The sequence below is a fragment of the Plectropomus leopardus genome, chromosome 21 (assembly GCF_008729295.1).
Source record: "Plectropomus leopardus isolate mb chromosome 21, YSFRI_Pleo_2.0, whole genome shotgun sequence".
NCBI lineage: Eukaryota > Metazoa > Chordata > Actinopteri > Perciformes > Serranidae > Plectropomus > Plectropomus leopardus.
The window spans coordinates 15,733,224-15,757,163 of NC_056483.1; the positions used below are offsets into that span (position 1 = coordinate 15,733,224).

Genomic DNA, 23,940 nt, shown 5'->3' on the forward strand with positions numbered 1-23,940 from the left:
CTGACCTCTCTAACTTGCAGTGCTTTTCAGGTGAAACAAAAAGTATTTGATAATTAAAACAAATTTCTTTCACTCTACCACTTCAGCAAATTCTTCTTCTTGGGTAAATGCCATCCTAAAATATGGACTGATGGGTTAATAACAATAGCCTAACTAAACCAAATTTGTCAAGTGACAGAATGGGTTATTTTGTTAGCTATCGTTTTTCTTCCCTTTATTGCTCACATCGTCCCCTTATAGTCGTTTATGACCTTTGCCTGGAAAAACGGCAGGTTTCCTGTTCTACCACTAGAGGGCAGACAAGGTTAAGACAACTTTCCTCAGCTTGAGCCTTCAACTCAAGAGATTCTGTAAATTGCTTACAATGCTCAGCCAATATTGATTATTAACCAGAGCTATTATTCAAAGCAGATTTAAAAAATATTAATATTTTCACTTAAATACAGGTACTCCAATCACTGTTTGATTAAGTCAATAAGAATACATAATTTAATGCACAGGAAGTTATGATCTCTTTGATCGGGGCACAAACTAAAAACAAAACGTTGTAAATCAAACCACATCAAATGCAACACTGCTGGGTTTAAAATGTTCCCTCTTGAAATTGGGTGTGGAAATCCTGTCTTCCATCTTGCAAATATTACTGTGATCAAAAATATCTGGAGGTTAGCTGAAAGCCATTGGGAAGTTTGTGAAACACAGTTTGGTTTGTACAGCATCCAGAAAATAATTTCTCACAGTTACGACTTCACTTAGCAGAACATGACTGTGTGAAGAAGAGAGGAATTTAAAGAGGGAAGGATAGTGGGATTTTGAGTCCAGTTGTCATTATTACATGTTGAGCATCTGTGTGTTTATCCACCTGCTACACTACAACTCTGCTCTCTAATCTTCTTGGTTTCACTAACCCACATCTGTCTGATGTGTTCTGTGGCTCTTCAGTGGTCCGAACCGCACTGGGCGGACCTCCAGATGATTGACATAAACACACACCACACATACACACACAATTCAAGCACAAGGTTAAGAATAGTCCTGTTAGTATGGGCTAACTGCCAGGAGCATCTGTGGAGTGGTGAACCTCACTATGTATGTGTGTGTTTTAAGCTCCCTGGGAGAGTGTGTTTGAGAGGACGAGGAGGAGGTTAGTGAGAAGGGATGCATTCCTAAACTCATTCCATTTCATTATATGATTGTATGTGTATGCAAAACAAAAGCAATCTTCCACTGCGAGTTTAAACTTGTACTCCTATCTTCGTTCAGTAGCCTTTAAAGCAACAAACTGTCACCAGTCGGCCAATTTGTAAGCTCAACTAATCTACACAGAACGGGGTCTGTACCATAGGTAATATTAGGAGTGTCTGAACTCTTTTGAGTGGGAGGCCCGATTAAATAAAGTGAAAATGAGGTGAAAGGACAAAAATGCAAAGTGATTGTTTTATGAACCAGTATTGTGTGGCAAGCCATGTATAGTATATTTTGAAAGACAAGCCAAAGGCTGTTAAAAATCAATTCAGGGGCCACGGCTGGCCCCTGGGCCGGACTTTGGACATGCCTGGGTTACATCTATTAAATGCCCTTTGATCTGAATGACAACATATTGTCATAATCTGAATTGGCCGATGTTGGGGACATGAGGAAAATTTTATGTCCTCTGTTCAAACAGCGAAAGCCACGTGTGCAAACACACTGAAACTCACCAGTCTCTCCACCTCCTGCTCTCGGAGTCTCTCCTCTTTTTGGTGTTGGTGGTAGTCGGTCAGTTCCTCCTTCCCACTCAGTGAGCTGATACTCCCCCTTCTTTCCCTGAAACCTCCTGGTGGGGTCACTCCTGCCTTTCCAAATGACTGCCTCCTCTCACCCAGCCCCATCCCAGGTTCCAAACCAGCCTTCCCAAATGAAGACCTCCTTTCTCCAAGTCCAAGCCCCAGGGCACTGGTGAGTTCTACACCTACCCCTTTCCTCTCCCTTTCCCCCGAGGACAGGCCTACTCCTGGGGAGACTCCACGGCTGGCCAACCGCTCCAGTTCTGGAGGGCTGGAACTCGTGGAGCTGATGGAGCCAACAGAGCTAGTGGAGGTCAGGCTGAGTTTTTTGGCCACTCGAGGAGAAGAGGAGCCCCCTGCCCTGGATGGGATAGTCACATCAGGTGGGGCGGTTGTGGCAGAGACAGGAGGGGTAGTGGAGGTCGAGTTCTTAGGGGAGGAGAGTGAGATAGACACAACACTCTCTCCCTTTGTGGTCTGGGTTTGATTCTTGTTTGAGCAAAGCTGGCTGGAGTAACTAGAGTTGTGGTTGAGGTCAGGGTTGGCATTCTGGCTGTTGTTGTAATGGTCTTTGCTAAATTTGTAACCGCCAGCAACATCGGAACGCCGTGGGGGCAACGTTGACAAGGTCAGGACTCCGTTGTTGTTGTCACTGGGAGACTGGGAGGGGCAGAGGCGTGGCAGTGAGCGGCTATGCCCTCCTCCCATCATGCCACTTAGAGAGCCTGCTGAGTATTTCCTGGTTCGATTGCTGGCCAAAGGCTCTTGGTTGCCATAGCTACGGCGGCCAAGACGCGGGCTTGAGGGCATGCTGGCTGCACCTCCTGTTGATGGAGTGCGGGATGAGGAAGAGGAGGGAGGAAGAGAGAGAAGGAAATTGTTGCTACCATCAACAGAAGTGGAGGAGCCGCCGCCATTCCATGAGGACAATAAAGAAGAGGATCCCGGGTTGTGTAGCCGCCGGCCATCGCTAATGCCAAAGTTGTCCTGGTTGCGACTGCCAGAGATACGGGAGGTCAGGGAAGAAGGATCAGATCGCCGCCCAGGGGAAAGAGGAGGAGCAGATTTCAAAGATAAGGTCGCACGATCTGAGCCATAGAAACGTCTTGCTTGTTCCTGATAGGCTGATGAGGATGTGGCAGGACTTGTGATGGGTGTGGTTGGTGGAGACTTGGGAGACAGAATAAAAAGCATGTATTTATTACAATAGAGAATACTTAAAATGCAATCTAAACCTTATATCTAATGCATATAAAATATGACAGGAAGAGACCGAAATAAACAGAGAAGATAATGGTGAGGCTTTAGTATATAAGCAGACCTCCATTCAAGCTTTGTGATAATGGGTAAGCCCTGGTTAGCCATGTTTGGTATTGTAGATAATCAGTAAACCCTAGTAATCCCTGTTTCCCCCAAGACAAACATCCAGGCTAACCATATAGACTCTACAAACCCTGTAGGAGCGTGACGTAGAAAGCAGAGTTATAAATCCTGAAGTGGAGCTAAATGATGGCTGACCTGTGTCACGCTGAAGTACGAGGGGTTCGCGTTCCCGTTGGCTCTCAGGCTGTTCTCCAGGGCAATCTTCTTGCGCTGCAGGGTGTCCATCAAGTCTCGGAGCTCAGAGGCTGATCGCATGCCTCTTGCACTGCTGGTGCCGCCCACCACCGCATGGCTGTAGTCACTGCTAAACTTCAGGTAGTCTGGTGGTGGAAAAGAAAAATTAATTCAATGTAAAATATAAGATACACAAATAAAGGTAAGCATTCATGGGGAGAAACAGAGGAATATAGACTGAAATTGTGAGTAAGGAGAAAAGAAAAACAAGGACACGTACACATAATATGGAAATAAAAATAACTATTACATATACAGATGGATGGATGTTATAGTTTTCTTTGTTCAGTGTGTGGAAAATTGAAGAACAAGATCAGTAAAGGGAAAAGAAGAAAGGAGAAAAAGGAAAAGAAGGAGGAGCAGAGTCATAAATGTAGGCAGAGGAAAGAAAGAGAGTGAGAGAGAAGTTTTGCATGTACCTGAAGCTGCAGCTATTCATAGACAGGGCTACTGGCAGAACAAACTCAACCCAAACAATCTGCAACTGGCAGCAAATCACCCAGAATAGGAGTCCGCACGCACACGCACACGCACACACACAGCATGCAAATACAAAACCGTCCATTAGATCCAAGACAAATATTTTAACTCTAACTCCCAGTTCAGTTCCTTGAGAGTAGGATTTTGGGAAATGAAAAAGACCACAAAATATTCTGGAATACCCTCAAGAGGCCCCGCGCCCTTCCTAAAGCCTTTTATTTAAAGCAGTTTCAGCAGTGAGGGGGTCTTTTTCCAAACCTCAGCTGAGTCTGTTTTAACTTCCTTCCTGCTAAATCTTACCAAGACAAATGAGACAGAAACTATTTTGGTCAAATATTGCTGAGGTCAGAAGGAGTACTTATGATTGATAGCACTATTTCTACTCTTCTGGGCAGAATTTGAAGAAAAAAAACAACTAAATATTATCCTGACATGAGAAATGCAGGTAAAAACACTAAGGCGTGGACAGGAGAAAGCATTACGTGAGAAACGTGCCCAGTGTTTTTAATTTATCTGTGGCTTTATGTGGAAAAGGAGCTGTTACAATGTTCAAGCTAAGACCACCCAGCGTTTAACTGTCACACTCGCCCACACACACATACACATACACACACAAAAAAAGGCTTTCCTACAACTAAAATCTGCAGCTCCGCCTGGGAGAAACACACGTGTACTAGCCATGTACATACGCCAAGTGTGTACATATGTCCTGAAGAAAACTTAAGTGAGAATATTCAATTACTACAAGAGAAACTGGAGTACCTACAAGCACTCATCATAGCTGAATATAAGCCTGTGTGAGAAAATGTCAAACAGTGAATACTGGAGAGAAATGGGGCAGAAAATGAAAGACATCATAAGACCTAGAAACACACAGACACACACACACAGGGTGTTTGTGTCCATACATGGGCAGATTTATACTGGAGGCCTGGCGTGCATCAACTCCCTTCTACCGTGCCTATTCTCTCATATGCTCAGCTCCTTTTGCTTTGTGTGGCAGTCTTCACTGTAGGTGCACGTGTCAGACTGTGAGTCTTGGCAATCTGGAGAATAACAACAAGTTTGCGTAGTGTGCATGAAAGAGATGTAAGTAATTTCTACAAAAAAAAACATCAGAGAAGCAGAGGAGAGAGGAGTGCATTCCTTTCTTCTCAGAGTTTAAAGAGCAAGGACTCCAATGATTATGGCACACACATACACACACACACCTTGCTCAAAGCCCGATCAATCACTAAGAAGACGGCAGAGTCCAGCTGTATCACCATGGAAATGGACAGGCACCAGATGACAATAACATTCCAGTATGCTTTGAATTTAAGTTTTAGCATGTGTGTGACAGCCAGAGCATATGTTTAGGAAAGACATATGAGAGGGCTGAAGACATACCCCCCACCCTTCGGCTTACTGACACATACACTCAAGACTAACACCCCAATGTCACACCTGTCTGGGTCTGGACTACCTGAGGCTTTACCTTGAGATCTCTGTCAGAGCAATAGGATGCATTGTTTGTGTGGGGCAGATGTTACATAAGGAGAATAAAATGGTGAATTACAAGCAAAGATTTGATAGAAAGCAGATAGAAAAGATAGAAGAGATGATGAAAAGGGGAGGGAGCTAGAAGAGGAGTTGGTGATGTGGGAGAACAAAGACAGAGAGGAGGATCAAAGAAAAAAGAACAGGGATCAAGTGTGGGTTATGGGTCATGGAAGGGGTTTACCAGCCCCCATTTCTCTCTCTGTGTGTGTGTGTGTGTGTGTGTGTGTGTGTGTGTGTGTGTGTGTGTGTGTGTGTGCATACCTGTGTTGTAGGCTAAAGCTGACACGGGGCTCTTTTGTGGAAGCATGCTTTTCATTCTGCTTGCCTCCTCAGGATGATTGAACCGGAAGAAATAGGATTTACCCAGACACAGGGAGTAACCTGGAGAGAAAACACAAAGACGGACAAGGTAAAATTTGAGATATAAGTCATATTTATTGAGACAGGGGTCGAGTAATCTACATTAAGATAGTGCATGCTGTAAAGAAAGAATTAAAAGAAGTAATTCTTGGCATTTCTGTTAGTGTGGCACAAACATCGTTAACACACAAAAAAGGCTACACCACAGTGAAAAATAAATTAGATATGTATTATACACTATGTATGAAGAGGCTGTCGAAAGTACACCTTCATTTTGGTATGAGCCTGTAATATTTATTCACAGCCAGGGACACACTTGCACACACTTGAGCACAGCCAGCCATTCCAGACCACAGTGTTTGCTCTGGCCATCAATTAGGCTGAGAGGGCCAGGTATTAAACAAGATGTCAGGGTCACAACCTCTGTAATACACACAGACAGGCACAGCTGTCCAAATACCTCAGGAGGGAAAGGAGAGAGACAGCAGTGCTGACACACACACACACACAACGGAAATCTGATGCAGGAAAAGTGAGACCATAAACTGCAAAAAGAGAAATGAAAAGACCACAGTGATGCAGAGAAGAGTGGACAGCAAAGAGGAGAGAAAATCACAAGACTGGCTCTTAAACAAAGAGTTCCCCCTCTCATTTGTCTGTCTTCTCACATGCAATCTCTTTGCTCTCTCTATTCTTTAAACCTCTAGCCTGAGGGTAGAAGGTTCAGATAAGCATTACAGTAAACCCCCACAATGTTAGCATGTGTGTAATAGGCTAAAAAAGCACCTCCTTAATAGCTCCATAACAGTTACATCAGATTCCTTGGACCTGAAGTCAGACACAGCCACTGAGGCAAGATGGGGGATAGCGAGAGGCCGAATGGAAAAAGACTGAATGGAAAAAAGTCAGTTGTTTTTCTTTCTTTTCCCTTCTCTCATCTCTCTTTACCCCTTTTCTTTCTCACTCTCAACCTTATGTCCAGTTTCACCGACACCTCCACTCAAACATTGTGCTTAGAGCCTAAATCGAGATTAAAGCTTAGCTAAAAGACATCATATATGTCTAGACGTTGCCTTAGAGTGCCTAGAAAGAAGATTTTCAGCCATCAAAGCTGTAATTTCTCAGCACAGAGGGGGGACCTGAGTGCTGTGGTGAGGTGGAGCTGACACCACACACATGAAAACAGCGTAAGAAATGTTTAGTCTACACAGCTGGACTGTGAACTTCCCAAATACATACTCATGTAAACACCATCTTGCAGGTTTGGGCACAAACTGTGAAGCAGTGGCATTATGACAGGGGGGGTTAAAAAGATGTGTGTCTTGAGAGTAAAAGAAGAGAGAAACAAACACATACATTTTCATGAAGGCTAAGTGTGAGCAAGATCTAATAATATATGTGTCTTGTTGCCAGACATGAGTAATGTGTGTCTTCAAAACGTTGTGCGTGCTCCGTGTATTTGTGAGGGAACATGTCTCATAACAGTGTCTACCTAATGACTCACAGTAACTCTCAGTATTTAGCAGAAGGCAAACACAGGCTAGCAACTCAAGCACGCATGCGTACACACACACACACACACACACACACACACACACACACACACACACACACACACACACACACACACACACACACACACACACACACACACACACACACACACACACTTAGCCAGCAGTCAGCTCTTGTAAAAATCTAATTTCCTACCCTCAATAGCCTCGCCATGTGCCACCTTTAAAGTGGAGGGTAAAGTGTGTCGCCCTGATTTGTTCACAGCCCCCACCCCTCCTGTCTATCTAATTTCCTCTCAGGACTTCTTAGCTAACAAATAACTACTAGCTAATCCTCTACTCCTTCACATCTTAAGCACAAATAAATAAAAGCAGCATGTGTGTTTTTAGGCAGAGAAAAAAAGAGAGAAAGATTAAGAAATTCAGCAACAGTATGTTAAAATATATAACCTGGCGATTCAACTTTTATCTTTTCTTGCTCTTTCAGACACACAAAGCTGGATTAGTATGGTTGTAAAGAAAAAAAACGGACCTTTTCCTAACGCTTACTCCTAAAATACATCTGTGATTTAAGTGCAAGGGAACACAGCACGCACCATATCCAATCAAAAAATGCTTGCACACAAACCAAATTTAAGTCTGCTGCCCTAAATAACTTGCACATAAACATATGCCCACTCCCCTCTACAAACACAAAGGCGTAGCATCTACTACAAAATTTAATCTTGTGCATGTGTTTACTTGTTTACCAGCAAATTGAGTTTGCCTCCCACGTCAAGGAATCTGCTGCCCCAACACACATATGGACAGAACCTCTCCAACGACAACGAAACTGGAAATTAGTCTGTATATACATTTATGGGGATAATTTAAAGTTTGTGATCTACAAAGTCAGACCTCAGAGTCTTTGAGGGCACAGATGTAGGAGCCGTATCACGTCTGGAGCCAATTTTTGTTTCCATGTAGATCTGAGCGAAGCAAACTACGCTCCCACCACAATGTTATGGCCGGGGAAACTCAAAACTGTTTCTCTATTTGGTTTACATAAGTGGAGGAATTGGCAAATTGTGACCATTAGGTCAGAATGAAAAATAAACCAATGAAGATCCCATGTCGAACATGTGCTTAGAAGAACTGCTGTTTCCTGCTAGTTTGTCAGGTTTGACAAGCAAAGTAATCACAAGTAATCACCAAAAAAAGATCCTCTGTTTGTTTCGTCAACATGTACAAATTATATGAAAAACTGGCTGCCTTCAAAATGGTGCTATGAGCCCTTAAATCTACATGGTATTGAACTAAAGCTGAATTTACTCATTCGTGAAAAGATGCATACACACAAGGTCCCAGTGGGAGTGTAAATTGGGCTCAAAACCACAAATTAACCCTCTCTGGGGCGCAAGGGTCCAGCAGTAACATCATAAAAAAACAGACTGGTCTTTCTCAAGGGAGTCAGAGTCAGTCACTCACTCACACTTTTTTACTCTCTCACTCTCACACACATTCGGTCACAGGCACAATCTGACTCCCCACCAGAGGATCAGCAGATATCTTGTCTCTGCTCTATGTCAAATCTCATCCACAGAGCATCAATCCATCGACCCACGTCTCTCAAGCAAAGGTTGCAGGCCTAATCACCACAGGACAATAAATAGCCCCTAATCTATCTGAGAGAAAAGAAAGAAAGGTAAAAAACAAACAGCATGCTGACAACAAAGGACTTATTTCTTATTTATGTGGTTTATCATTTAAGACAACTTATAAAAATGCACAAATGTGCTCAAGGCAGCCTGAAGAAAGACTTGTGGCCACAACTGCATGCAGGACAATGAAGCAGGTTTTGTTTTCAGGTGTCAGGTATCTTCACCACTGAGTCTGTCCTCATAGCCACAGGCCAGTTCTCTTTGTCACACCAGTCCGTGAACTTGCCAGCTCGTTTATGACCTCGAGGCTTGCACACCATCAAAAAGTGCAGACAATATGACCAACAGGTTGAGATGAAACGCCTCAAAAAGTTGGCTCTGAATAAGAAATCTGACTTTCCCCACTCAGTTGCTTGTATCGCATTACATAGCAGCACTGATTTGCACTCTCACTCCTTAAACAATAAGCCTTGCAAAGCTTTAATTTACAGTCTTGTATATTTTTAACAAGAAAAAAGAATAAGTTAAAAAATAATTACACAGAATAATTTAGTGTCAGCTTTGAGCAGCAGTATTTCATTTGATCTATGGTAACAGATGGGACTTGAATAGTATTTGGTATGGTTTCCATTGCAGCCAATCAGAAATACTTTTCTTTCTTTTTTTGAAGGAAAATCAATAATATATGCTGATGAGCACATGCTGTTTATCTTGGCTGGTAAAAGCAGCTAAGTGCACATTTAAGTGTCATATAACAAAGCTTTGTATAAATACATGCATGGATTGATAGAGATAACACTATCCAACCAGTTCAAAGAGCAAACTGGTTTCAAAACAGCGTGATGATAAAACACACGAGCTGTAGGTAATATTGGATTGAATGTGAACCACGCATCCTCAGAATCACAGAGAAAGGAAGAGCAAATAAAATACCTGCCAGATAGATGGATAGATAGAAACTACAAATCCTACAGCTGTAAGGTGTTTGGCGTCGTGAATAAGTACAATACACGAACGTTTTTAATTCAGGGTTAAAAATGAAGTATATAGATATAAGTAAGTATAAGTAACGTAGAAATGCCTGAGTTACTGTAACGCTTTGCTACTTTTGTTAGAGAAGCTAACGTTAGCATAATAAAAATTAATTTTAAAAAAACAACCTTAACGTTACAAACCTTTTGAGTCCCATTCAGTGAGGACTTCACGACAGCGACTGGTTTCTTCCTTTTAACGTCTAACAAATTGCCATGACAGGACCTCAACTTATTCTAGAGATGTGAAACAGAAAATAAATATATATCTACACTTCCGCCGGCTGGTCCTTGTGTCGTTGTTTGCCTCCCCCCTCAGCGGTGATGCTTCCTCACCCGTCTTGACTCCGTGTGGAAGAAAGTTCACTGATTTACCATTCAGGAGACTGAGTCCTGGACCGTACCAACTTGCGGTAAAAGGGGTGGGACGCTCAATATTTACGAGAGCAGGCGGTTTTTAATACTCTTAAGAAATCCAATAGAACCATAAAGATAAATGACCTTGTCATTATAATTATAGGAGAAGAAAACTCTAGACTAAGTATTGAAAACCATATGTAAACTAACAGCGTATTACGCCATCACCCCTCTTTGTAGTTGGTAGGTTCAAAGGCTATTAGACAGTGTGGTATTTGGTGGACGCCCCCTTAGCCTTTCTTTGTCTACCTACCTATTTTCCTTCTCTTTTCTTTGAATTACCTTCGACCACTAACCCTTAAAGCATTTGGAAAATAGAGACTGACTTGAAAACTGTGTAAAACTGGTGGTTTGCTTTTATCATATCGACAAACTAATTGATTTAAGAAGTAATTAGTTTGAGTTCTGAGAGAAAGCAACAGTTGATAAAAGGGTAGAAAAGTGTCTGTGGGGGTATGCCTGACAGACTGACTAGCTACAGAAAAAAAGGTAGATTTTGGAAGGGAGAAAAGCATATGAAGAAAAAACACATTTAAAAAAAAAAACAAAAAACTTTGCTCCCCAGCCTGCATCAAGGCTGGTCTCTCCAACTGTTTCTTGTTTCTTTCAGATGCTTTGTAATCTGCAAGCATTTTCACCACATGAACCAATTGACAGCTACATACTGTCTTTTATCGTGTGTAGATGTGTGTGTACATAGCCTAATTGCCTAGTATGACATAGAGCTAGAGAGAGAGAGGGAGAGGTTGTTAAAGCCCTTGTTTTGTTCAGCAGCTTGATTTGCATTTGCTTCAGACTGCTGAATGCTGGGAGACTGAGTTTTATACCCATTTAAATGTGAACTCAAATGCAGAAATAGATGTTATTTCTAATAGTTTATTCAGAAATTAGAGAGAAGAAAGCCTGCATGTTATACTGCTTGCCACTGTTGTCATTCCTGCATGATGTCTCCATTGTCATCATTGGAAAGCTGATATTAAACTGCATGAACACATTACTCTTTTACAAGTGACTTCCAGCTGTTCCAGTGAGTTAAAAAAGTGAAGCTGATGGGATTCCAGGTCAAGCTCCGAAGTCCTAAATACAGAACAGATCACTTCCTAAACATAGCTAATCATCTCCAGACTGCTCTCCAGTGTGCATGTGTCTGTTTGTGTGTCACTGTGTGTTTGTGTGTGTGGTAAGACTAACTCAACCCCAAGTATCTGAGGCCAGTCCTAAAAGATGTTCACTCTTCTCTCTCTCTCTCCATAATTTTCCAAACCATGCCCTTTTGACTTTTTTTTTTTTTTAAACACTTTTATTTTCAAGTCCCTTTCTCCACCCCTGCAACTTCACTGTGCCCCAGCCTCGTGCATGTAGACACACCAAGATGATGTCAATATTTGAATCAGCCAGGCACGGCGGGAAGATAAATAGGCCTGTCAATATTTAACTTAAAATGGCTAGGCCACACAGGACACAATGAAAATGCAGAAAAGGGTACGCAGAAAGGATGGATACATGGAGAGGGGAAAGCAAGTGCAAAGACAATGAATCAAGGGAAGTTTTGCAACTGAGTGAATCTCGAAAAAGGGAATTTGGTCAAAGAGAAGAAGAGTGAGTGCATACAGACAAGATAAACAGATCAAGATACTGGCAGACATAAAACAGACACATGGGCAGAGGTGGACAGAAAGATAAGAAAAGAAATGTATTTGAAACTGGGAGGATATGTGTGTATTGCAAGTTTTCTGCAGCCTCCTAAAACAAAATTTGATGTGCAGTGCACGCTCTGCTGTTGCTGGAAGCTGTGACTCACATAGCTGCTAGCTGCTCCAAACCACAAGGAATTAAACCAAACCAGAGGTGCACACACATGCACTTCATCTTTCAAAACACATACACAAACACATGGAAATGCTCACACACATTGGCCTATACATTTATTTGAAAACACACAAAGTGCACACCCCGTTTCCATGTGGGACGTCAGCACAATGTTAACCGTGCCCGTATGAGTCATACACGCACCAATAGGGAATGCAAGTTAACCAAACCACAAACTAACCACTCTCTCTCTTTCACATACACACTCAAGAGTTATGAAATTCAGAAAGTATGCACACTCCATGCAATTAAGTCAACTTTCACGCCACCTATTTTATTGGCCAGTAGATGGCAATGTGTCAAAGTGTGTACATCTATGTGCCTGGTTTTGCAAGCATGTAAAAGCACCTGATATACAGCGTATGAGCCCTTTGTAGAAGTACACTGAGCTTTATCGTGTCTGTGAGTGTGTGTATATCTTACCCTGTGTTAGTGGTGTGGGCACAGTGACCTGCACTCCATCCAGACTGCAGAGGTGACCACAGGGGTCCAGAGTCACCACCCCTCCTGTGTCATAGGTAGTGATGAGAAAGTTAGGGATCAGTATATCTTCAGTCCAAAGTACATTTCTACATCATCACTTACACAAAGTGCTCCCCTGTTGAAAGATTACTCCTGACTACATGAACAATTCTAATTATACCATACAGACAAAGCCATGCTATCTTTATCTCCACTACAAGGCTTCGGTCTGAATACTTAGCGCAGTAATTATACAGGATGCATCACAAAGGAAAAAAAAAGAGTGTAATCAATCACTCTGTCTCTCCCCGTCTCTTTAAAGACCATTTTCTTTCATTCACACAATATGCCGATGATGTACTGAAAGATATCTATCTTAAGTGTTGACTCAATCCTATATATACCCTGAAACATTATTGTTCTTGAAACAAATTGCGAGATTGCGATGGTATGAATGATAATGGTAATTCTAAATAATTCTGTTGCAGTTTTGTTAAAGTAATGCTCTCAAAACAAGACAAAAGACTAAGATATTTTCAATAAAAGACAGATTTTAAGATTATACAGCGAATGAGTTAAATTGAAGCCTTGTTAATCAAAGGACCCATTGGCATACACCTTGCAACATTATAAAATTGTGACGCAATTTTAGCACACGCTTGCCAGCCCAGAGAGGACGTGAGAATTGTGTTAATTCAAAGCTCAGCTAATATTATGAATTCATTTCATGAACTGACATCAACCTTCATTGAAGATGAGACAGTGCTCTGCCTCGATGCCGGGCCCTTGGATCGTGATATCTTGAGGAATTGGAGCATCTTCCCGGCCTATGCGGGTAACCCCTGGAACATCAAGCAACACACAATAAAAATGACAGAAAATGTATAATCAAATTTAAGTTTGATAGTGTATCAGTCATGTAGATCTGCATGTCTCTGTGGAAACCTGATTACATTTAGAAAACATCTAAACAAGTACAACTAATGCAAAATTGAATGTGTCATTTTGAACCCTGTTGGTGGTCTGTGATTGACACTTTAAAGGGCTACTTCAGTATTATTCATTTGAACTGGTTATTCTTTTTCATGAGACACAATGTGGAGACAAACAGACCCTCAGTTCTTCTAAAACTGCTTTTCACATTGTTGGCATTCCTCACTGAAATGGAAGGGCACGCAAAGCAGTGAGATTGTGAACGTCTGCGGCAACGTGGTAAAGGTTAAGCAAGAAACATAAATTTAAATGTCACAATGCTGCCTTTACCTAACCTACCATTTAAATACCATCCACTGTGTAACACTGTAAATCATAAGTGACTGAAATCGCACTAAACCTTAAAGGAGAAACCACCCACTTCATATCCACTATTATGGCTTACTGTAGTAAATAATTTGACATCCATCCATAGCTGTCATTTTAAAAGTTAATAAATTCATCCACTGACGAGCTACAACAATTTTTCACTGCACTGTTCTCATGGCTGAGAGGAAGCAAAACAAAAAGTGTCTGTCTCTCTGCATTAGGAACATAATAAGAGTTCTGTGATCCCCACAAGACATGTTAACTCTACAAGAGTCAGCAGTGTTATCTGAGGACAGACTCACTAACTTTTAATGCTTTTAATCTAATGTCAGTCAGTTTGTATTAGAATTCTGTCTGCGGGCTTCTGAATTATAATCAGTTGTACGAGCGCGTTTCTCATATCATGTTGTAAATCTCCCTATCTTTTCTCCCATCTCTTCGCTATCATGTGTTTAGCCGACTAACTGGAATAGTAATTAAGCTATGGCACCTGTGGCTTGCTGATCTGATGAATGTAAGTGTGTGCATGTGAGCAGACACCTGTGGATGGCTGATGATAGAGACACTATAAATACACTGCCATGATGTCACCATAATTATCCTGTGTGTGTGTGTGTGTGTGTGTGTGTGTGTGTGTGTGTGTGTGTGCATCATGTGTGCTATGCTTTTTTTAATACGACTTCTCTAACAAAAATTGTGGATTTCAGTCTCTTGCTTGAATGGAATGGGTGCTTTCTAATCTGTCAAGAAGCCATGTAGTGTGAGTCATTTTTCTTTTATAGCTGTTTGGGTTGCAGTCTGTGAACGCAGTGTTGTCCTCATTTTTATATGGTTAACTCTGGGTTCAGTCTGCAAACGAACCAATAAGTGGGGTAATTTTCGTCCCCATTGGCAATAAAAATAAATAACCCGGGATGTTGTAATTTGTTTAAATATGTGTTTTCAGTCTGAGGGAGCCCTGTAGGAGGAAGCAGTGTTTGCTCCCTGTCTTGATTTTATTGTGAGCCAGCATAGAGTATCACTTTCTCCTATTACAGCCCCCCCACAGCTCTCCAGTAACCATGGAAATGAAGCGATGGCTGGGCAGGGAGAGGAGAAATAGAGCAAGGAAAGGCAGGGAAACAAAGCAATGAGGGAGAGGCAAACAGGGAAAGGGGAGAACTGTAAAGTTTTGAATTAACCACAGGTAGCAACTTGACATGACTTTTGAGAAATTGCTTTCATTTAAAAACTCCATGATCCTTGGCATTACACTGTAAAATATGACAAGCGGATTTCACTCCTTAAAACCAATTCCTTTGAAAAATAAGTAAATATATATTAGTCTTAATTAATGTGTATGTTATATCTAGTTTTTAAGTTTACCTTCAATCTAGTCATATTTGCATAATTTTGTGAAGTTGTTGCAACTTAAATATGACAAATTAAATCAAATCACAAGTCAATCATATATGTATTGTCTTAAACATGATAACAAAACTGAACTCGCAGATCTCCTTACTTCATCATTGGCAAAATCCTCTTTGATCAAGTTCAGTCAGACTAACTTGGTTTAGAGTAGTTGCTAACACTTAGAAAGAATGAGGTATTTTCAATGGTCATTTTTAAGTTGCAACATCTTCACAAAATTAAATAAATTTTAAGCGAACTTCGCAATTAGATATAAAGTAAACAGAAATTAAGATTAACAATTATATTTATTCCCTTTTTACGGGCAATATGTTTCCAAGATTAACAGTGTAGGAAGAGAGAGGAAGATAAATGGTGACTGTATGACCTGGTAATCCAAACCAATGAGGTATGTGTTGTATGTATGTATGTATGTATGTGTGTGTGTGTGTGTGTGTGTGTGTGTGTGTGTGTGTGTGTGTGTGTGTTACCTTCTTTCAGTGGCAGCAGGGTGATTGCTATACTCAGTCTCCCACTGCCAAGGCTCACCAGATGGGGTGTGGCTGTCTGGACCTTCAACCCCTTCCCAGTGTCAATCAGGTCCAGAGGCGGAGACTAAAAGTACCAGTCAGAGCGGAAAGATCATTTTCATACATTCAGTTTATTAGTATATAAAGGTACTGTCAATTGTTGACATGAAATGTATGACTCTGTGTGTGTGTGTGTGTGTGTGTGTGTGTGTGTCACCTTGGGTTCAACTGGGGACATCTGATCTGACTCTGGTTGGAACATCATCTCAGAGTCCTGCAGTAAGGATGAGAGGGAAAGGAAAATAAGCTCAGACCGCCCATATAATTATTCACACACTAAATGCCTATGCTGGGAACGGTTATGCACACCAGCATGTAAACAAACATGGTATGTACATAAAGGAGAAGAGTAAAAAAAAAAAGTACACAAGAGTACACATCTGCACAAATGATTATGCCTACACACACACAAAGAAAAAACAACAACTGTGCCCAGCTGCTGCCACATGAGAGGAACGCTCCACACAAACGCTAGTTGCAGTGGAAGGAACTGGTAGAAATGTTCCATGAAAACAGAGTTCCCAAAAGGGAATGGTCTTCCCTCACACTGCCTGGTGCTTTAAATGTTTATGTGTGTGCTTCAGCCAACAAGCAATACAGCCAAATAACAGCAATGTCCATCAGCTACACGACCTGTATGTCCACCACTGAAGTCCAAAGCATGAAACATCTAGTGAATATTTTCCTGAAATTGGCATAGATATTCATAGTACCCAGAGGATACTTCCTTAAATTATGGCAGCCCCTGACATCTCCTCTACTGCCTCCATGGGGACAACATTTTAATTTGAATACAACAAAATAATAAAACTCACACAGATTTTGATGAAATTCACTGTTTCATTCATGTTCACCAGAAGATGAACCCTTTACATTTTGGAGATTCCATAAGCTTTCCTTTTGTGCCACTAGTCAATTTATGTCATTATCTACAAGGCAGATGCTGATCATATGAATTCTCAAAGGTAAATAAACCATTTTTTAAAAATTTTATATCAAGTGTTCAACTCATGACAAACTCTTTAAAATAGCAAAATTTTCTGTATACTCTTTGTCCAATGTGTCCTTAGGTGTAATAAAAAAAGTTTCAGCCTCTAGGGACAACTAGTGTGATAAGTATTCTTATTTTGTATTATTTGACAGTGGAGTCTGAAATGAGGAGAAAAATCTTCAATGTTTTAAGGGTGGGAATGAGTACGAAGCCATGGGAAAACTCTGAAAAAGCAGGACTTGACTGGGCTGGCAGAGAAAGGCAGATAACTATATAGAGGAATGAAAACACGGCTAGAAAAAGGAAACAAAATCAAAAATGCCTCAAACGTGTGTGTTTGAATAAACACACTCAGATCTAGTGCCAGGGACAACCCCTGCAATACCCTACAATTCAATAAAGGAAAAGCAGTCTTGCTGCTATTTGAGTGCGCATACACACACATTCAAAGGCACAAACATCCAGACGGATGAGTGAAATGCTTCATACCAAAGCAGAGATGATTACGGTATATGGGAAACCACCCTAACCACATCTCCTTTTTCCACCTTCTGTCACCTCCTTCCTCTTCTCTCTCCATGACATCCTGTAATAATCCTGTAATAATATACATTATCCACCTTGGTTTTTATGATGTGTCTCATTTGTTTCCAATACCTTTTCCTTGTTTTAAGTAAAATCCTTGTTTCTCCTTTCTATGTGCCATTTTACTGTCTTCTTAATCTCACTCTCTTCTCTTTTCCTTTCTTTCCTCCGATCACCAGCTGAGGAAGCGCAAATCAAAGTCAGCTTTGTGCCACTTCCTCTAATTCAGCGCCAACTTCCTCTCTGAGGTCACTTCCTTTGTTGCTTTGACACCCTTATTGCCTTTAAACACACACTCTCTCTCTTTCATACAAACACACAGACAGTTGCTATTCTTTTTAATTCAGCCACCCTTGTAACCCCTATGCTCGCACAAACATCCACAAATAATGTCATGCATCAGCTCTTTTTGTTATTGCATGAAGATATGAGGCCCCACATTCCACTGATTTTGTAGACAAAACAAACACATAGTGTATGATGGCAACATCAGCTGGACAAATGCAAAGGTGCAACAGAGACCTGATGATAAATGGAGATCAATGTCACATTTCAAGGTTCAACAAGGGCTGTTTTGAGGAGAATGTCAGGACTATTCTCTGTTTTTACTGTCTCCTCCCGCTTCCTTCCTGTATGTCCCTTCCCAACTCCTCGACTCCTTCCGTTCCTTCATACTACATCATTGCTCCTCATTCCTCCTCATTGTCTCTCTCTTTATTTTCCATAGCCCTCTCTTTCTCCTTCTTTCACCAGGTGAGCTCCAGTCTGAGCAGGTCAAAACACGTCTTTGGCCTTGTTGTGCTCTAGTTTAAGCAGAGCAATGAGGTGTGTCAACCCCCCTTCTAGATTTTCAGATTTCAGCTCTGGCATCCTGAGGGATCTACATAATCTCCAATCACCAAACCTGATGCTTCCAGGGTCTCTGAACTAGAAAGCTAGAGAGAAGTATAAGATTACAGGATGTTCTAGGTATTTGCAGGTTAGTAGGGAAACTTGTAAATACATATAATGTTGTACTAATAAATAAATTTGCTGTAATTTCTCTAGCCTTAAAACTTATCTTAAAACTCAGAATTATATACAATTCATAAGGGATCACTGGGGAAGTTATTTTTTTTCCTCTTAGGGGAAAATATCCTAAACATGCAGCCCTGACCTACTTTTAATACAAACTTTAATCCTAAATCCTGTCTACACCTGAATATACATAATGTAACATTCATAAAATACATAATGTTTTAAAATCACAAGGAGACAAGTAAAAGAAAGTGCCTGCACACACTCTTTTATCCCATCTGTAGAACAGCTGAGTCTCCCCAAAATGCTGTTTACAACGCATCTGGAGATGGGGTTAGAAATACGGGGTGATGGAAAAAGAGAAAGTGATGGAATATATAGAGAGGACTCATAAAAGCAGAAGGGCAGATCCAGCATTCTCCGACCGTTTTATTTCATCCTTTTTATTTTCTTCATCGTCTACTTTCATCCATCTTTCCACTCCTTCCTCTGTTTGCATTTCCTCTACATCTGCTTCGTCTTTCTCACTTTTTCATTTACATTCTACGTTATTGTTGCTGTATGTAACTCTCTGTTTCAGTTACAGGCTGCATTCTCAAAACCACATCTCAGGACGTCTCAGAATGTTGCTAATGCTGCTGATTAAGAACATATTTTATTGGTGTACTTAGAAGTGACGTTTAAGTCACTTTGCACGTGTGTGTCTGCAGAAACAGCTCGTGATGTTATTTAATCTTCAATTTAATCTTCAATATGGCAGTTTTTTAAAGCAAAATATAGCAAGTTTGACACACATGGATGCAAATGACTTCTGGGCAACTCAATGGAATGCATAAGCATTTAAAAGTATATTTTTAAAGACATTCTTTTGGTTGAGAGACACTGAGTTTACAACTGGATAAATTATACTTTGATTATACTTTATGTGTGTAAAGAGTGTGAGAGTTCATAAACAGATGTTCTGATATTGTTTTAGTATTGTTAAACGTGGACCCCTATGACTTCAATACTTGCATGTGAGAAAAACATTTTTTCATTCAACATAACACTGGGTGAGTATTTGATATAGAAAAGGTCATTTGGGGGATAAAGTATTCCTTTAATCTAAGTGTATCAACACTGATAACATTGTCAGAAAACAGAGGACAGACTCCAGGGCTGAAAAATTAAGTCAACGTACCAAACAGCCACTTTAAATGCCCAACTTTACAGCAGAAATAAACATGTACAACCTGGTATGACAAAAGCTTCTGGTCTTTATATCTATTTCAACACTCATTACAATTCTACAGAAGGTAAATAAGTCATCCATTTACATTTTATTAAGGTTTAAGTTACATGTAATTAAGGTCGGGCCACTCTAAGTGACAGGTTTTCTGTGGATAGTGTCCTTAGCTTCTCCTCAATAGCACCAACCTCTCTGCCAAATACAGTCACTTCTGGCCCCAGAACACCAAGATGGCGACAACCAGAACACCAAACTTGGCTTGAAAACAGGAGTCCACAAACCAGTGGGTGATGCCACAGTGTTTATGTCTATTATTTATACAGTCTATGCACACAACAGACAATTATTAGAATTATTCCTTCCTACTGTTAATGCAGATAGTCCATGTTGGCCATGTGCCTCTTCAGGCTGTTTTCTTGAGGTAGCTTATTTTGGCCTTAGGCTACAGGGTGTTTCAAGGCAGGCAGCTCCTTAAGATGATCTATGGGCTGCTGTGGCATAAACTTGACCAACTAATAGAGATGAGGGTGGGGATAATGATACTTTAGCTGCAGTCAAGGTGAGTGTTAAACTGGCTGTTGATGCTTTTGCTACAAAAATAAAATTTGGCTGGTTTCATGCGTAAGAGACACTTTTGTTAAGAGCACCTCATGAATTCCAGGTGCTGCAGATCGTGCAGATTTACTTGTTGGTCTGGTCAAATTCTTTTTCCATCTATATGCAACCTGGCCAGCTCCTAAAGAAACAACTCCATGATTGGTATGACTACAACAATGACTTTCCAAAATGCTTATTTTTATATAAATCAAGTTAAAGTGCTTAATATCTGTGTATGGTGTTGTGTGCATGGTTGAGTGTCATATTTATGGTATGACTGTGCCTGCAGCTCTTTGTTAAATCAATTATTCCATGTCCCTAACTGGTAAGAACAGATCTTTTCTACATTTTTCTTCTTATTTGCTCTAAGTCCCAATTTTGTCCATTTTTTAAAAAGGCATTACATTATTTTTTTTTAAAAAAAACAAACACTTTTCTTCCACCTGGTTTCCTCTCTCAAATCTACTATTTAAGCTTTAAATATCTTTTCCCTAGTCACACTCCTCTCTCCGTCTTTATCTCTCTTTCTCCATCCCTCTGTCTCTCACTAACATCCCCTCCCCTTACATTCCAGCATTACCCTCTCCCCTCCCACCTGACAAAGCCAGCATTGTATCACAGATGCTGTTTAATATGGAGTCCCTCTCTCTGTGTCCCTCTTATAGAGCAATTCCTAGGGCTAAATGGGGTTATCTTACTCCTTCTCTTCACTACACGCTGTGCTCTGTGTACAATAACGTCTTCAACAACACTTTAATGTACATCTTAGGCATGCATACACACCATAGACTTCAGCACACATACACGTGGACTATCCCTTGGACATAAAATACTGTTCTTCCCTTACACGTATAAGAAACTCTTAAATATTCTTGTCTGGGTCCATGTGTTTGTGTCTATGATTGCGTTTTTGGTGAAAATTCTGTAAGCTGATTAACACAACTTGACCTTAAACCCCCCTATTAAAATACAACAAACACCCAGCAGCATTGTTCTCTAACTTAAACTTTCTCACACTCCAATGAGTTTTTTACCCCCCCTATCATTTACCGAAATACATGATCCTCACAGGAAAGAAAGTCCATTGTTATTGCAGCTGACTCAAAGTTGGAGGAAATCTAACTTGAATTTCTACTGAGGGTGTGTGTGTCTTTGGAAAAGACCAGATTACCTTCACTGCCATATGGAGGAGATCAACTAATGTTTGGGTTTCTGAGGGGCCGGATATGACAGAGAGACGAAGAGGGACAGTGAACTGGTACAGGGACATATAAGCCTCATTAATAACATAATGTAGGTAACATGGGGAAATGAACCGTGACTGCTGAGTAGGAAAAAAAAGAGGAGGGCAGAATGATGGACTTTGAGATAAAAAGAAAAACAAACTGACTGTGTTGGGGAGAGAACGGAAAAGGAAATGGATAAAAACACAGACAGAAGAATCCAGAGATGAAGGAAAAGAGATTAATGGAGGACCAAAAAAAGAAGTTCCCCCAGGTTGCACTACCGGCCTCCAAACAACATGTTATCCTATTCTGCACTGATGACAATCCAAGCATATACCTGATAAACTCATACAAGGGAAATTTGACAGCATAGATTAGAAATAAAATCTTCTTTAGCATGCAAATTATCCTTTGTATTTGGCTTGTATGTGCATTTATATCATGATTCAATTAATATCAGTCTGGTATGAGTCCAGTAGCTGATGTTGGTATGTTGATTCCTCCTGATAGAACAGTTGTATCCTCCTGGTTTCCACATCATGGCCAGAGCTTGTTCAAAATCTTCAATGCAACTCAGTGTGGTAAGGTTTTGCATTTCACTTCCCTACGGATGCTAACACAGAAGATGCGCAGTGTTCTGTTTGGACCACAAACAAATCCACAACCGAATAATTACACAAATATCCAGAGCCATAATATGCAACACACAACTTATTTCCATGCACAGAACCGACAACTCCACATGACCCATGTGCAAGGCTGTAGATCATTTCCTTTAAAATCTAAGCTAATAAAATGTCAGATCCATTTAGATACATGAGGTCTGATTTAATGCCAGCCTTTTACATGCTCACATACCACAGACATGCATACTCATGCATGAGGTGGGAGTTGATAAAACTTAGTCTGGTCTCTTAGATGAAAAGGTGTAGGTTTTTTGTCAAGAGTAGGGGGGCCCACATGTGAAATATGGGTTTTGGAGGTCCTCTGCCAAAAAAATTTCAATGAAATTTATTGCATTTTTGTTCATGTTATTTTTTTTCATCATTTTGTGTATTGGTTTTTTTTCCTTTCCTTTCTGCTTTTCATGTAAAGCGTCTTTGAGTACCTAGAAAAGCGATATATAAGTCCTATCTATTATCATCATTATTGTTATTATTATGGTGAACTTTCATGTAGCAATTTGTGCATTTTCCACATCAATTTAAGGTGTAAATATCTTTGATGTTGTCTTAATAAAAGTCCTTTGACACTGTCTTGTTTTTGTGGGGGGTACAGACATCTACCCTTGTGCTTCAATGGTTTGGTTTTATTACACGTGATTGGTTGGTTAAAGGGAAAGCAACATGTTGTGCTTCAATGGGATGAGGCTCTTATTCACACACAAACATACTATCAGTCAAAACACAGCTCTGATTTGTCCTCTTCTAAGCTTTGAAATATCCATGTACACTCACTACCGAAAATGGAGGCATTTTTAGTGAGCAATGTTACAATTCTAGGCTATATTACAGATTAATATATATTTAATGTGTGTTTATCTTCAGTGGAATCACTTATAATACGCATATAGGCAGCTGTATTTGTGAGACTTAAAATCAGCAGCCCGGAAACAAACAAAAAGTTCCTTGTATTTTATTTTCTGAGAACCAAATCTGGAATTAAAGTCGGATAAGATTTGGCTTATCGTTACACAGCTCACTTAAGAAACAAACAGTGTAAAGAACTCCCTGAGCTGTGGATTAAACATTAGTGGCTGTTGAAACACTACGAAAGACTTTCAATAAACTTCCTAATTTACAAAACACGTTTGGATAAATCAAAATGGACATTGTGTTATTTACCACGTATAAAAATGCGCTTACCATTATTGAAGCGGGACTGGCCACTTCTGTCATCGCGCAGTAAGAGGACGCAATTACGCAACTGCTCCAAGATCCCGAAAATATTCTGTCACTTCTTGATCAGTCTCTTTCTTGAAGGCGAATACATTCCCTTTGCGGTATGAGCAACCGGTGGATTTCTGGGAGATACTTTAAATCCTCCGTCACCCTCTCTCTCTCTCACACACACGCACACACTCCAAACGTACACACAAATTGGCTTCAGCCAATTGCGAAGTGTGGAAGAATGCAGCAACAGCTGGAAGTTGAAGCCAGAAGGAACAAGGGGAGGGAGTCTCTCTCTCTCTCTCTCTCTCTCTCTCTCTCTAACACACTGACACAAACACACACACACACACACACACTCACAGAGCATAATGTGCAGGTATTAACAGACCACCTCCACCTGACCTCTCAGTCTCACTAATTCAAAG

The 23,940-nt window shown here is 40.6% G+C and overlaps 1 protein-coding gene across 4 annotated transcripts in view; it reads right to left on the reverse strand.

Annotated features, from left to right (window-relative positions):
* The window catches only part of phldb2b (pleckstrin homology-like domain, family B, member 2b), a 41,979-nt gene extending 18,243 nt beyond the window's left edge, over nucleotides 1-23,736 (reverse strand). For 3 of the 4 annotated variants that reach the window (XM_042510259.1, XM_042510260.1, XM_042510258.1), the window contains exons 1-8: nucleotides 23,489-23,736; nucleotides 16,137-16,193; nucleotides 15,881-16,004; nucleotides 13,442-13,540; nucleotides 12,660-12,743; nucleotides 5,667-5,786; nucleotides 3,285-3,469; nucleotides 1,701-2,936 (exon numbers count right to left, since the gene is read on the reverse strand). In XM_042510259.1, coding sequence (XP_042366193.1) covers nucleotides 1,701-2,936; nucleotides 3,285-3,469; nucleotides 5,667-5,786; nucleotides 12,660-12,743; nucleotides 13,442-13,540; nucleotides 15,881-16,004; nucleotides 16,137-16,193; nucleotides 23,489-23,521 — 1,938 coding nt within the window. In that variant the 5' untranslated portion in view covers nucleotides 23,522-23,736. Of the gene's footprint in view, nucleotides 1-1,700; nucleotides 2,937-3,284; nucleotides 3,470-5,666; nucleotides 5,787-10,094; nucleotides 10,258-12,659; nucleotides 12,744-13,441; nucleotides 13,541-15,880; nucleotides 16,005-16,136; nucleotides 16,194-23,488 lie in introns of those variants that run through there. The other variant, XM_042510261.1, reaches the window with a different exon arrangement.
* Between the last annotated feature and the right edge of the window lie 204 nt (nucleotides 23,737-23,940).